The sequence below is a fragment of the Schistocerca piceifrons genome, chromosome 1 (genome assembly GCF_021461385.2).
Source record: "Schistocerca piceifrons isolate TAMUIC-IGC-003096 chromosome 1, iqSchPice1.1, whole genome shotgun sequence".
Lineage (NCBI taxonomy): Eukaryota > Metazoa > Arthropoda > Insecta > Orthoptera > Acrididae > Schistocerca > Schistocerca piceifrons.
The window spans coordinates 334,240,936-334,257,197 of record NC_060138.1 but is presented as its reverse complement, the minus strand read 5'-3'; the positions used below and the strand labels follow the sequence as shown (position 1 = coordinate 334,257,197).

The 16,262-nt window shown below is 42.8% G+C and overlaps 1 protein-coding gene across 1 annotated transcript in view; it reads left to right on the top strand.

Annotated features, from left to right (window-relative positions):
* Window positions 1-1,002: 1,002 nt before the first annotated feature.
* Window positions 1,003-16,262, top strand: part of LOC124719192 (ATPase inhibitor mai-1, mitochondrial-like) — a 61,588-nt gene continuing 46,328 nt past the window's right edge. Inside the window, exon 1 of the mRNA XM_047244825.1 lies at window positions 1,003-1,091. Within this exon, the coding sequence (XP_047100781.1) occupies window positions 1,003-1,091 (89 nt within the window). The remainder of the gene's footprint in view (window positions 1,092-16,262) is intronic.

Here is a 16,262-nt window from a genome sequence, read left to right as displayed (position 1 = left end):
TCAGAATCTTATGATTAACATGGCTTTGGTTTTTAGATAGCCTTTAGAAATTTAGAATTTATGTGTTAGAATAAAGTTATGCAACTCTTAACACCCTCGTTGTAAAATTACTTCCTTGTATGAGGTAGCAAACTGATCATCGGTAAACATAAAAACCCCCACCAAGTGAACAATAATTCAAGTTAATGTGTCAGGTCCATGAGACCGGAGACATACCCTCAGACATTCGGGAGATTCTCATACTATTCCTAAGTTAGAAAGAGAATATAACTACAACCAGCTTGACAGGTCATGTATTCAAGTTACTGATCGGAATTATACAGGGTGGAGAAAAATAAGCTGATAGTAAGATTAGAGCAGTGTAGCCTGCATTTAACCGAGCAAATTTTTCCGCAGAACTATAAGTCTCAAATAGAACCTTATGGAACTGTCAGACAAACAGCGATGAGCACATGGAAGTGTGTACATTTAAGCTAACTTTCCCCAAATAACATTTGCTATAGTAAAGAACACTTTTCAAATTAAAGTATCTGAAGACAAATGGTTTAGCTGAACAGTCTAAGCCAGGCAAACATTAAATCCTCTCCATAGCTGATTGTGTTGGATGCTAGTTCCCTGTGATGATTACTAGGTAAAACTTTACTGTTAAATCAGCTGTGGTACAATTACCATAATGCCATTAATTAATTAAGCTGCAGCCGTACTGCAGAAACACCTCTGTAACAAGATAGTCGACACGTGGTACTGTAAGGTGCAAAATCTTGTATCTGTCTCTCTGTCTGTCTCTATCTTATTCTGTCTATACATAATACATTAAAGTCTCGTATTACACTTTCTTTCTTTATGTTCGGGCTAATTTCAGGAACTACTGTAGGGATTTCGATCCGGTTTTGACTGACAGATCGACTGATTCACATGGAAGGTTTGTGCGTACAGTTTATAAAGATTTCGTGCAAATTGGCTGAACTATGATGAATTAAGTCCTCCACTGCTGTGAAAACTATGCCATTGCCACCTACCGATACGCTGCTGCAACTCCAGGGAGCAGAGAAGCTTGACCGGATATTCATCTCGGGTCTGGAGGTCTATCGGTAAAGTGTGTGCCTGGAAGCCGAAATGTCTTGGGATGGAAATCCAAGCTAACCACGGATTTTTCAATAATCTTTTTACCTAGCATTCACCACTCAGTGACGTGGATGTTTGCCAGAAACGAAACGTGGTTCAGATTCCACGTTAAACTGTACGTCTCTTTTGTCCACTTGGATAGCTGATTAGGGGTACACAAGTTGCCGACGTGGCGTCCAATACAAATACTTGCTCCAGGTCATGTAGTCACACGAAATTATCATTATCACAATCTATACATATATTCTCCTTCCATACAAGTTATAATTGAATGTCTCCCATCGCCTTTTCGTGCCTGTCTGTTAAGGCTAATCTCAGGAGCTACTGTAGGTACTTTGATTTCATGTTGGACTGGAAAGCTCTCAGGAGGCAAAATGTCAGTTGTTCTCTGCTTAACTGGCTTTGGAGCAACATATGGCGCCAATGACGGAGCTGCGAGCTACCGCACGTCCTAACTGTGACTGGCATCTAATGGCCGCCGCTCACAGACTTACACGTATGCCCCGAAAAAATGACTTTTATCACAAAGTGGTAAACCAGGTGCCTCACTCTTCATCCAGCCTTCTTCACCAAACATAATCGCGCTTATTTCACACATCGTTTTCCAAATCCTTTTACCTCGTCTCTGTTTATAATTAAACCTTCATACTCAGCACCGTCCTCTCACTGCCACTGTCTATTATGTCTCTCTCTCACTGTCTGCTTTTTCTGCAATTGATTTACAGTATATGCAATGGCCACTGCCTCCTCTCTCACTAACACTGTCGCCATTTGCCGTTCTTTCTCACTGCCACTGTCTCACCATGGCAGCTAAAAAATGCACGTTTCCCTATACCTACGTGTTAAAGTTCGCCGGTCTGGATCCAGACCCCCCCTCCCCCACCTCCACCAAGCTTATGTATGGTCTCCTCTCATCTCTCTTTTTCGTTTCCATTGTCTCCTCTCTCTTTTCTCCCACTGCTTCTATATCCATCCATTACTCTTTCTCTTTTACTGCCACTGTCTCTCACTGAGCATCAATATCTCCTCTATTTGGCTCTGCATACCACTGTCTTTATCCATCTCTTTCTCTTGCGATGTCACTTTTTCTCTCCCACCGTTTCCTCTCTCTTTCTCTCGCACTCTGTGCGGCTGGTCCCGGCGGAGGTTCGAGTCCTCCCTAGGGCATGGGTGTCTGTGTTCGTCCTTAGGATAATTTAGGTTAAGTAGTGTGTAAGCTTAGGGACTGATGACCTTAGCAGTTAAGTCCCATAAGATTTCACATACATTTGAACCTTTTTTTTTTTTTCTCTTGCGCTGGCGCCCTCTCTCTTCCACCAAAAAGCGCGAATACGTTCGCATTCCAAAAATTTTGGTGAGGAAGGAGGAATGAGGACTGAGACAGATGGTTCCCCATCTATCTGTCAGAGTCTTTAATGTGGAACGACAGGGTGACGGACGAAAAAAATTGCTCAAATTCAGGATTTTTTTCCCCGTACTGGAAAATAGTGGACAAATGGGGTTTGCTGCAATGAATAAAACATACAATGAAGTTTTTATTGGCATTTGTTATTGAAAAATATTAATATCTTCACTGTGTAATTGGGATTTTCCCGAGGCAGCTCTGAAAGGAGGTAGACCTACGTCTGTCACTGGAACTCCGGTTGTGGTTATCTGAAACATGAAATTATAGTTCATCGTAGGGATTTGCAAAAAAAAAGTTTTTGGTGAAATTATAAATATTTGAAAAATGGTCGTTTTTGGACCCCTCTTTTTGGCCGAAAAAGTACTAAGTATGAAATAAAAATATCGGCTACGATGAACTGAAGAGAATTCAGTTTGCTTTAAGGGAGACCAGAAATCATTAAAATGGGATGAAAATCGTAGCGTGGGCGACGACAACCATGCCGGAAAACAGGGTTTTGAGAAAAACGCGTTTAATGTTTGACGAGTATTTATCGTATAAATTAAAGGGACAAAGCTTGAAACTTGCGGGATAACATGGATGCCTGGTCCGTAATAACTATCTCCCCGCTAGTGGATGGCAGCTTTCTCCTACTTTGATCTGATGAACCCTCATTTTCGTCCTCAAAGCTCTTTTCGTCGCTGGGCGCATAGCCGCTGGCGTCTCTGTCTTCACGGAATCGGCGCATTTCATCGCCGATTTCGATTTCAAATGTATTTGCCACGTGCGTTAATACATTGTGGCCTACACTGCATTAACGCATACACATATGGCCAAATTTGAAGCAATGTTGATAATTTAGCTTCGACTGGTTGTTATTTTTGGAGCGTATTTCCAAATGAGACTATTGAAATTTACGTTGACGTTTTGAGTAAAACCGCCCAAACAGCGTCCAGCAGATCAGGTTTACTCAAATCGGTATAAATTGGAATGATAGCATCGATAACGATTTGCGTCAATGGCGTTTTGTGTTTATGACTTTCCAATTCACCGTTTGCTTCAGCGCGCTGCTAAGTGCACCAGGGTTGCTCACCAGCAGGACAGAAGTGATGCCGAAGATTATCATCCGATGAACTTTTCTTAAATAATGTGGCCCAAACGGTATTATACATATTCTCAGCAGAGTCGATGTTATCACAAATAGCTTTGTCATAATACATTGACTGAGCGTCTACCAGCGGTCCAACATGAGAAAAGTGAAAGTCTGGTGTGTGTTCGAGACATTGGTAAACATTTGCACCATTAGGACCAGCCCTTAACAGCTCACGGACGCAATAAAGGGAGCGTGAGTGCGGAACAAATACTCTAACGGCGAGGCGTGCTCTGCACGCTCGGCTTCAATCTCTCACTGAAACGTTACTTTTAGGAGATCTCGCGTAATATTTTGGGGAATAATTCTTCAATGTATATACATTCGAATTACGTAATAAAAAAAATTTCGCGTTTTTTCGACCGTCACCCTGTTATTCCCCCTTAAGGAGGACGTACAGTAGAGTGTGCTGCTTCTATAAAACGAATTCTATAGGTCAGTAAAGTTTTGGCAGTTTATTTATATACTTCGACAGATTTATATACTTTGACTCACGTAAACAACAAATAAGTACGCTTATTTCAAGGTTAACACAGTATCGTTTGCTTTACATTTTTCTGGATACTTTGCTCATCGATAGCAATTCAACGAAAACGCGCGGATTGTGACTTTTATCTTAAAAGAGTAAAAATGTTATTAGAAGTGTTTTACTGCAGTGCAGTCTTTCCAGTTTTATGTAAGTTTTGGCAGTCATTTTAAGTTTTTTTAATCGTGTTAAGACCTTTTGAGCCCATTTTTTTTGTGACTGCAGTATCGTTTTGGACATATTTGTATAGACGTGAAGTGTCCATTACACAGAGACAGTGCATCATAAAGTTTTATTGGTGAAAAAATGTTGACTAAAAACATCGTTTGGTGACTTCAAAATCCTTGCTACGACCGTAGATCTCTCGCCATGTGTTCACTACACCAGTTAAAACTACACACATCAGGCCGGACATTACATGTATATCCTACGTGAACAAGTACGGTAACTTTGAACCTGTGGATCTCGGCAACGGATAATAATATCGAAAATAGTTTCGAAGTTCTCCGAGAACATTATCTTAAGAACATAAGGTAAAAATTTCGACGATCTGCCATGAGTAGAAATTATAGAAGTGGTCATCCCTACAACTCATACTTTTCATAACCAAAAATCGAAGTTTTTCGGGATTTTATAAGGAACTGCCCATGAACAAATGGTGCTTTTGTAAGCCGCCTAAGGTCCACACTTAATGCAAAAGAACTAACCGATTTGCTCAATTTACCTGGGCTGGAGAATGTGTGTATTGTTTAAATTTTGGCCCTGTACTGTAGGACGGCTACGGTAGGCTCGTTCTTCCGATAGGTATACAAATGGTCACCAGGCTAAGGGCTATCAAAAACACTTGACCCCGCATCTCTGTGATGAATAGAAGACGAGGTATGACCCCGTGGAGAGTCACATTTGCGCGCGCGGCTTTTTGGAACATACTCGTAACTTGCAGTGTCGTGCCAAAACGACAGATGGCAGTGCCTTTGATGCCCGGCTCGCTTTTTTAGGTGGGTAAGTCGTATGGAAATGGTGATATTCCGTTATCTAAGGTTTCTTCTCTGAATTTTAATCATAACTACGCAGTGGGCCGTAAACGAAATTACCGCTACGCCAGACGAATTGTCCGGCCATAGATAAGTATAGATCCGTGCGAAGCCAGAGCGGATGGCTAGTTATTAATAATGAAAGCGGAACGCCACATATTGTAATTGTTGCTAACGTCCTGAGAGCATGAGTGAGATTGGCGCGCCCTCTTGAAAATTCCTGGCATTTTGTGGATGAGTGTCACGGTCAGCGATACTAATCCCAACTACGGTTATTTGGAACATTTTACTCAATTCTATCTCCTTTACTCTACTCTATCATTACTATGAGAAAAAGAGATTTTATTTTGTTTATCGTACGATGAAAAAAAAATACATTTGTACAACATTTGAGGGCAAATGTGTACAATCACAAGCACGTAAAATCTTACATCTCCAGATCTAGTTCCCTGTGCATTTGATCACTTCATCCGACGCGTGGCGAACATTCATTATCGTTCCTGTGTACGCTTAAAGAGGACAGTCAGTAACTACGTGGTGGACTGACTGTAAGGAAGCACCACAGTTACAATTTGCAGAACTAGCCTATTCCCACTTGTGCATTAGGTAACATCTGCATTGTCCGGTTCGAATCCGGTTCATGATCCTCCAGTGACGTCTGCTGATATTCAACTCCGCATCGTTGACTACAGATGACTGCTCGCACTGGATCTTCTATGAACGACTGTCGCCGAAAGAGGACCCACCAAGAATGTTTGCTGTGCGCCACGACGGTTTTCGTGCTTCTGCTTGTGCAGTATCTCGGTGAATAGGTTGCTGAAGATTCTTATGTATGTTTTTCCTGACCTGCAGGGGAGCTTCAGATTTTCTTAGAGCTGGAAGTGGGATATTGCTGACAACGGGAAGCCACTGGGGTTTTGTACTCCGAATTCCACGTCTGTCTTCTTAGTGCTACCGCTATTGGTCCAGGTCGAATAGCAGTATTCAGCAACAGAGTATATTAGGGCTAAGGCTATGATTGTTCTTAAAACATGAGCATTAGCTGCCCATGAGGAACCAGAGAGAGAGAGAGAGAGAGAGAGAGAGAGAGAGAGAGAGAGAAGGCCTTCAAATGAAGTTACAGCATGGCTAAACAAGAAAAAGTATTCTGTTCGTATATTCGTATATGCCACTCGTACAAAGTGTTTGATTAACCAGACTCAAGGAATGAAAATTAATGTGAGCTGTATAGCAAATGTGGCCGAGCGGTTCTAGGCGCGCTTCAGTCTGGAACCGCGTGACCGCTACGACCGAAGGTTCGAATCCTGCCTCGGGCATGGATGTGTGTGATGTCCTTAGATTAGTTAGGTTTAGGCAGTTTAAGTCTAGGGGACTAATGACCTCAGATGTTAAGTCCCATAGTGCTCAGAGCCATTTAAACCATTTGTATAGCAAATAACAATGTTCTTTGTAAAGCAACATGATAAGTGTTAGTCTCTTGTAAAAGAAGCCTCTGTTGTTAGAGATCGAGTAACTACTTTATTTGAAAGCTACCACTGTATTCTTGTTAATATTTTGTTACTAGTAGGAAATAAACGCTATCATTTCATATAACTGACGGAGCAGCAGTTTTTTTCCCGGTAATTTACAGAGTACATTTAGCTGGCGTTAAGTACAGTAACAGTTTATTGTTAATACGGTATACAGCTTCGCTTTTGACTCGTTCTTCATCTGTAGAAGTCGTTCTTGATGCGATCCACTGAACATAATGAATGATTGAATGACGGGCAGGAAAATAAAATCACTGTTCTTTTCAATGAGCCATCTGCAGTTAAAACGACATCAAGACCATTAATCAGAAGTACATTCCTCTATCGGCTTAATTCGAAAGACTTCTAGTAAACATTGTATTGCGTCGGAAGACGTTGTGTAGTCATCGCACTGCGTCACAAACAACCTGCCGTTGCAGTCGGCCATTTCAGTACATTAGGAACCACAGCGCCGTTCATAATCGTTACTATTATTAATTTCGTATTTTTATGGAATCTGGTGACGCTGTATAATGAAGGTGGAGTTGCACCGCTCATTCCCCGCTACAATGTGTATGCTGCATGAGCTTCCTTTTTCTGCTTTCCACAGCCTCCGTAGAATCAACCAAAAAGACTTGGCTGAATTAAATGACGAAAGCGATATCGTAGTGACGTTACTGCAACTCAAAGTACATCGTCAGTTCCCGTGGTTTCAAAAAAGGCTTGATAGATGTGTCTATTGTCAATGTGAAATAGAGTCGTTCTGAATCGGATTATCAGCAGTTGAAGACATACGATTAGTGTCGAATTTTCAGCACACACGAATCCATATGGCCGACTGATCGTGCAACTCCTCAGCTCGATCATGCAGCAACTACAGTATCTCAGAAATAGATACAATAACGGAGTAAAACTTTAAAAGAGCAAGGTGTCTGCTAATACTAAATACACGTGATCACACCTTCATCCTGCCACCGTTCTGGAACACTTTACGGAAAGAAAATCACCACACCCGTCTGCTGCATCAACAGACAGAGAAATACCGCTTCTCGTGGGGCCCTCAATACGTACATGTCCTGGTCTCCACAAGAACTGCTCTTGACCGTTTAAAGATTTCCTTTCTAGAGGTCGTCTGCAGCGTTTGGCCTTGACGTCCCGGCACGCGACAGACTTATACATGAACGCCGCGAATGGAAGGACAACTGCTTGCGCTCTCGGGTGAACTGCGCTGCAATCTCGGAGCGTGTGGTCACAGCAGTGACGGTGCCGTAAGGGAAACCACAAGAATCGCGACCGATGTGTGAACACCATACATCGCAGTAGCTACGCATTACAATCTGCTCCAGGGTCTCTTGTGATGAGTGAGCACTGTGGCTCCACTTCATGCCATTCCTGAGTGGCACTCTCAACGCAGTTACACGGCATAAAAATGTACGTGTCCACGTAGGTCGTCACAACAAAGAGTATCTACCAGATGTGAATACTACACTGCCATTAAAAGTTCTCGAACTGGTCACCGACTGCATTCATTTGGGACTTACTGAATAGACGTTTGCTCCTCTGTCGCACTTCGATCATTGCGCCGTGCTGCCTGTCTCTTATCTTGCCTCTGAAAGTAGAAAGCGGCCGTTACACTTTTGGATTCTCACATCTTTAAATGCGAAAATTTTAGGTAAGACTTTACCGTGACTGTTATTGGCATCGAATGAAACAACACGTTTACTGTGACGAGTCACTGTTTATTTATCTCAGCAACGCGTTTCGAAGATTTAAACCTGCACCATCAAGTAAATTGACGTTTATTGCTATGACATATGTGTGCATTGTGCTACGATGTTTGGAGGAACTTGCATCATCAGGTAAATTGACATTTATTGCTATGACATATGTGTACATTGTGCTACGATGTTTGGAGGAACCTGCACTTCAAAAATGGTTCAAATGGCTCTGGGCACTATGAGACTTAACTTCTGAGGTGATCAGTCCCCTAGAATATAGAACTACTTAAACCTAAATAACCTAAGGACATCACGCACATCCATGCTCGAGGCAGGATTCGAACCTGCGACCGTAGCCACACTGGCCGGCGAACTTGCACTGTCTAGTGGAGAAAAAAACACTATTTCAGAACATGGTTTCTTTTTTACTAAAAGCTAAACGTATAAATGTATATCTGACGGTAAAAATAAAGCAAGTAAAATAGAATACCTCCTGTGGTCACACGTTCCTTTCACAATGTTGTGATGTGTTACGACAGTGAAAGGCACTGTGACGACTGGAGGTATTCTGTTTTACTTACTTTAATTTCACCTTTAGATACACGTTTAGTTTTTAGTCAAAAGGCCCAAAACCATGTTCTGAAATAGTGTTTTGTTTCTCCACTAGACAGTGCCACAAGTTCTTCCAAAAATCATAACGCAACACACATATGTCATACTAACAAATGTAAATCCATCTGATGACGGAGGTTTAAACCTTAGAGCGTCGCGGATGTAAATATACAGTGACTGGTAACAGTACCTGTAAATTTGTTGTCTGATTCTATTCTCACATATTCCAATGTGATAATGTTAATGCGATATCCCTCCCGCTTCTCCGTCGCTGTGATGTGTGGTACTGTCCTATATCTGCATCTGTACTCCCTGAGCCACCATGTGGAGTATGGCAGAGGGTACTTACTGTACCAGTGTTATTCCCGCCTCCCTTTTCCTAATGCACTTGCTGGTGGTACGGGGGAAGAAAGCTGTCGGCACACCTCTGAAGAGACCGAATTTATTTAACTTTAGCGTCGAGATCATTATGTGAGACGTATGTTGGAATTAATAGTAAGTTTCTTAACTCGTTTTGAAACTTGGGCTCTAGAAATATTGTGTCTTCGCAATGCGCAACGCCACTCTTCTACCGTTCCCCCGTGTAGTTTGTTGTGTGTATCTGTGTTACTCTCATGCCGATTAAACAAACGAGTAACAACTCGTGGAGCTCTTCTCCGTATCTTTTATATTTCTTCAGTTAAATCAGCTTGGCAAGTGTCTCATAATGACAAAAAGTGCACAAGAATAGGTTGAATGACTGTTTAATAAGCGATCCCTTCCGTGCATGACTCCAACATCTGTTTCCCCACGGCTAATTTATGTGGCCTACATCTGTATCAGTACTCCGCAAGTCAACTGACGGTCTGTGGCGGAGGGTACTTTTTGTAACACTAATTGATCCCCCCTTCTCTGTTGCATTCGCGAATGGCGCTTGAGTAGAATGGTTTCGGTAACCCTTTGTAGTAGCTCTAATTTCTCGAATTTCTCCGTTTGATCATTCCGCGAGGCGTATTTTGAAGGAAGTAATATATTGTCCCACTCTTTCTGGAGAGTACTCTCTCAAGACTTCGGTAATAATCCTCTTTCTGATGCACACCGCTTCTCTTGTTAGACTCTGCTGCTGGAGTTTGTTGAGCTTCTCTGCAACTCTCTCGCGACAACTAAACGATCCCGTGAAGAAAGGCGCCGCTCTTCGTTGGATCCTCTCTGTCTCTTCCATAAGTATTACCTGGTAAGAGTCCCATATTGATGAAAATGTTCAAGTATCGGTCGAACAAGCGCCCTGTAAACCACTTCTTTAGTGGTTCTTCCCGTATATCTCAGTCTGGCATCTGCTTCTCCTGCTATTTATTTTATGCGGTCACTCCGCTTAAGGTCGCTCCGGATGCATACTCCTAGATATTTTAAGGTAGTTACCGTTTTCAGCAATTTATCATTAATAGTGTAATTGTACAATAGTGGATTTCTTTGCTATGTTTGCGCAGTAGGTCAGCCGCTGGACCATTCTTCAATCATCTGTAGGTCCTGCAAACTGTTACTATCTTCCGGTGTTACCATCTTCCTATAGGCAACCGCATGATCTGCGAACAGCTTTAAAGAGCTTCCGAGACATTCTTATAGATCTTTTATAAACAGTGTAAACAGTAAAGGTCCTGTCACACTTTCTTGGGGTTCTTCCGAAATTACATTTACATTTGTCGATTTTGTTCCGTAAGAGCGACGTGTTGAGTTCTATGTGTAAGCTAATCTTGAATCCAGTGGCAGATCTGGTCCGATACCCGGTAGCTCGTATGTTTTCCGCCAAACTACAGTGCGAGACAGTGTCAAATGCCTGCTAAAGTCGAGGAACACGGCATCAACCTGAACACCGATATCTACAGCTCTTTGGGTCTCATGGACGAACACAGCGAGCTGAGTTTCGCAACTTCTTTCCAACGTACATCGCTCCCTGATTGATAAGTGGGTATACGAATGTGCCTGTCAACCACTGTATATCGTTTATACTTTGGAAATGTGCCACGACAACAGTTATGAACAAGTAGGATTCATCTCAGTTCCCATAAATTAGTAGTAATTAGGGAAAATTTTAAACAGTTGGCATGTAAATGCCGTCGCTACAATAAAACTGTCCTCATGAGTCATCATTCCACAGCAGACACAGCGGGGCGGCAGCTTCTGTGGGAGTGAAAGAAAACTGCCGTGATACAAAACTTTGTCTAATGTCTTCAAAGCATTATTTACTGCACCAACAATGTTGGAGAGTCGTTGGCCATTTGACCCATTTCAAACTCGGGTAAAATATGCCAACAGGATAAAAGTTCTTCCTTCTAATGATCGTAAATGATAACAAAAAATTCTAATCCCTATGACGAATACCAGTGACCAATATTTGCTGTGATACACTCCAAGAAATAGATGATGATTTTGGTGCCGTGGGGCGCTCAACGGCGTGGTTATCAGCGCCCGTCAGATTCCCAATCTTTCCACTGTCTAGTCTCGCCATTTCCCCGAATGACGACGCAATGGTGAGACAACACAAACACTCAGTCTCCGGTCGGGATGAATCCCGGCTAGGAATCGAACCAGGGACCCTGTGGTCTAGAGGCAGCAACGCTAGACTACGAGCTGGAAAGAGTGATGCCATTGAGAACTATGTGCAGAAGTCTCTGCTGTGGCGATCTGCACTCGGCGCAACAAAATATTTGCTTAAATGTCACCGCGGTCTGCACATGAGTGTGCGTTCATACTGGGAACGTCCACATGTTCATGACGTAGGAAACAAAAGGATAGTGGGTCTCCTAGCTTTGACTCTGATGGGTATTGGAATCTAATCGATCTTGATGCCACCATAACACATTTCGCGTTTCTATCTTCTTTAGTTAACTCTTGAACGGTATTTGCGAAGGACACTCCCCCAAACTCATGGCGGTCAATATGAAAGTCGAGTAGAGCAAACAAAAATTTCATTGGACTGTGTTCAGTTATTAACAGAGGTTTTGGTGGTAACGTAATTTCTCGTGTGTGTGTGTTTCAATGGCACCAAGAGAGTTTTGAAGAACAAAAGGAGGCCGAAGACTGCAACCAGCCCTGTCTACTTCCGATGGTAGAAAAAATACACACACAAACAAAAAATATCTGGAAAAACATATGCGTTGACGTTAAACGGTACTATTACTAAAAGAACCACATATGCTGCAAAGTACCGCGAAACGTAAGTATTTTAGTGTGACCTAGAATACTGCCCTGGGAGAACCCACATCGACACAAATTAAAAGAAATAATGAGTAAGTCCCATTTTCCGAAATCAAAGTTGTAACGCTGATAAAATGCGTGCCTCAGAATCAAATGATTAATCAGGAAACAGAAAGAATATTATGGCTTAAGTCCCATCGACGACGCGTTTATTAGAGGCTGTGCACAATTCGGGATTAGGGAAGGAAGGGAAAGGAAATAGGCCATATCCTTTGCAAGGAATTGTTCCTGCATTTGCCGTAAGAGATTTACTTAAACGACAGAAATCTGAATCTGGATGATTGGACGGGTATTTGAATCACTGTCCTCTCAAGTGCAAGTCCAATGTCTTAACCACAGCACCATCTTGTTTGACGGTTAATCAGAAGTACTACATTGTCATTCTAATAAATTTAAGAAAACAAGAAAGAGAAGATAAACACCGAATTTGTGGTCGAAGAAATAAAGAAACATAGATGAGGACAATGCTCTTCTTTTTTGTGGGTAAGTGCATTGCAGCACTCAAGCATCGTCCTTATCCACCAAATGTCGGACCATGCGACTTAAGCCTTTCCAGAAAGTTTGGCACAGAGTCGAAGCTGCATGGAACAGCATACCCGTACCCATCACCCAAGCTCAGTTCGACTCGATGTCCAGTTGGACTGAGTCATTGTTGCTGACAGAGGTCTCAGCACTGTGTATTAACTTTTACAACCTGTAAACATCATATGACCTATAAATTTAGTAGAGTAACTAAAATTTCGGTACTTGCTACTCCTCCTGGAGGTGCAATTTTAATGGCCTGCGGTTTAGATAACCCAATCGCTATTTCCCGTAGATATTGTCATCCTCCAAACTGCATTGGACTGTGCGAAAATAGGTGTGGCATGTTCGTTACATTTGTTTAGATGATATACCTTGGTGTTTAGCTATGGGGTTTCAGTCCATAACAAGTTTTTATAGCTGTCACACTTGATGCCTCTGACAGTCCACCTGATAGTCTTACTGTTGCTCGGATCTCTGTGCGAAGGTGGTGACGGAATGGTTAAGCCATCGGACTTGCAAGTAAGGACGACCGGGGTTCATATTGCAGTCCGACCTACCAGATTTATGTTTTACATGGTTTTCTTAAATCGTTTAAGGCAACTGCCAGTGGTGGTAAGTAGTAGTAAGTTCCTATGGGACCAAACTGCTGAGGTCATAGACCCCTAAGACCTCACGGTTACCCCGCGCGGCTTAAAGGCAACTGCCGTGGAGGTTCCTGCCAAAAGGACTCTACCGATTTCCTTCGCTATTCTTGACTAACAGAAGCATAGTTTCCATCTTTCAAGACATCCTCATTAATTAATCTTCCTTCCTTTTTACGGATCATCGTACATTATTATTGCCTCGCCTATAACAGTGTTAACTGAGAAACACACATTAGCGCTTTCTCTCAAGCTTAAACGTTGTTTTGCTGATTTCTAAGATCCCTTAACATAGAGATGTGACAGTATATTTGATTTCTTTTTGTGGGATCAAGGAAACTTACGTCGTCGACGTTTTATGTTTGTTTACGTAATGTCATAAACTGCTCAAAACAAGTTTTTGCACCACTACACATGCACGAACGTTTGTGGGCTTCGATCAGGCGTGAAATGGAACGGAGGAATAAGCCTTAAGGAAAAAAAAACAAAAAAAACTAACTTTACTGCAAAATAAAAGCAAGACAGTGACCAGAATGAAATCAGCCTGATAGAAAGTGTACATCTTTCCGCACCTGTGAAATCGGAAAGTATTGCTGCCTAACATTTAATACCGTGTTACTCCAGTCCGTGCAGTATAATATGTTCCCATCCTCTTCGCCTGACCTATTCTTCGAAAGCGAGCTCGCAGAACTCATTCACTGTGTGAGCTAAGTTTCTAAAACGACGCCCTGCAAGTCTAAACTGGTCCCAAGCATGCTCAGTCCAGTTCATACGAGCAGATACTACTGCCTTTTGAAAGAAGGGCTCGTCACCGAAATGTTGCTGTAAGGCTGAAAAATAGATTGGACAATCCTGTACAAGTGTTACACAGTGCACAAACTAGCCTCGATAACGATGAGAGGTGTGATACATTGATATGTAACACCAGCCCGAAATATGACAGTCACCTTCCAGCTGAAGGCGTGGGACTTCGTCCCTAAGACATGCAGTGATATCTGACTGCCTCCACATTCTTCTACCACAATTATCGAGCGTCAGACTAATTGTACACTTGACAGTGACGAGGACCAAAACGCCATTGATCCACTTTCCCCTCCTGCCATTGCCTTGTCCACCTTCTTCAGACGCAACGGTGCTGTAATAGTGTCGTCGTTCCTAGCGAAAGCATAGAGGTCAAATCAGTCGCGTGGAGACGGTTGTGTACTGTCCGCGTCGGCACAGCACTTCCAGTTGCCTGCAAACAGGCAAAGCGCTGTTGTTTACATTCTCGTCGTGGTACCTGCGAACAGGCGCGGACCCAGAGTTCAGTTCTATGGCAGGCCACAATGTTTTCCCGATTTAGGGTGATTTTGTAAATACACTGGTGTCCAAAATTAAAGAAACAAACGGAAATTTTGTAAGGTTGCATTTATTTTGCCACAAAACGGTGTAAACAGTAATAGTAAACTCGAAACACTGTGAAGAATACACAATGTAAACAACTGCGATATACATAAAAATGTTCTTCGTTTTTTTCCAACTTAAAGGATTTGCACACACATTCTGACAACTGGTTAATTTGCTCAGTATGGAGTGGACCACCTCTGGCAGCAATACAGGCCTGACAACGACGGGGCATGCGATGAATGATGTAATCAATTTCCAATTTCTTGTTGAGGCAATAAAGCCAATTCTTCCTAGAGGTGCGCTCGCAAGTCTTGGAGAGTGATTGGTGGATGTCGAAGTGATGCAACCCGTCTTCCTAGTGCACCTTAGACAACCCTTCCGTTTCCAAGAAAACATCAACCGCTCTTGTCATGTGAGGTCGATCATTGTCGTCCACCTCGCAATAACCGCACATGAGATCCCAAGATCTCGTCACGATAGCTGACTGCAGTAAACCTTGTCGATTCACCCATATAATTTCATGAAGTAGTGTTCATGTGGTCAACATAATCCCTGCCCATAGCATTGGGGTCCTCCTCGATATCGGTCTCTTTCCATAATGTTTGGATCGCGAAATCATGTTCCGCGTTCCCTCCAGGTGTGAATGCGTCGAGAATCACAGTCGGGACTCATCTGTGAAGAGAACATTGTCCCACTGTTCGACTACCCAAGTGGCATGTTGACGACTCTATTCTAGACGTTCCCTTCTGTGAAGATGCATCAGAGTTACACATATAGCAGGTCTCCGACAATAAAGGAAACTCTGCCGAAGCCCTCTGGACAAAGTTTGTTTCGATACAACACGTCAGATGCCAGATGGCGTGCAGTGCTAAGACGGTACCATCGTTCCCTTACATCCAAATAACGGTCCTCTCTTTCTGATATCACATGTGTTCGGCCCTGCCCTGGTCTTTGGGGTACTGTTTCGGTCTCTATAAATTGTTGCGACATCCGAGAAACAACAGAACGATTCACATCAAGTCATCGAGAGTCATCAGTTTGCGACTTCCTGCTTCCACTCTTCTTAAGACCCTCCACTGCGGGAAGTCTGGTAGACGTCTTCTTTGTGCCATACTGCACCGTCGGCGACTGTATACACAGTGATTGTGGATGTGGAACTACCCGGCAAACAGTATCCCATTCGGTAGGTGGCCCAACGTCATCGTTGACGTGGTTGTCCGCTGACCTGAATACCATTTTGCGTGCAGAAGACGACCGTACGAACATCTGTTAACAGTCTGTATGATTACACGGTGAATTAGACACAAGACGGGGAAACAGTGGTTCGTTGCTTTAATTTTGGACATCAGTGTACGTTTCATCTTCGGCATCTCTGTTGCAGCGAGGAGGAGGAAGGAGTATGTGAAAGTCGCCTATAAC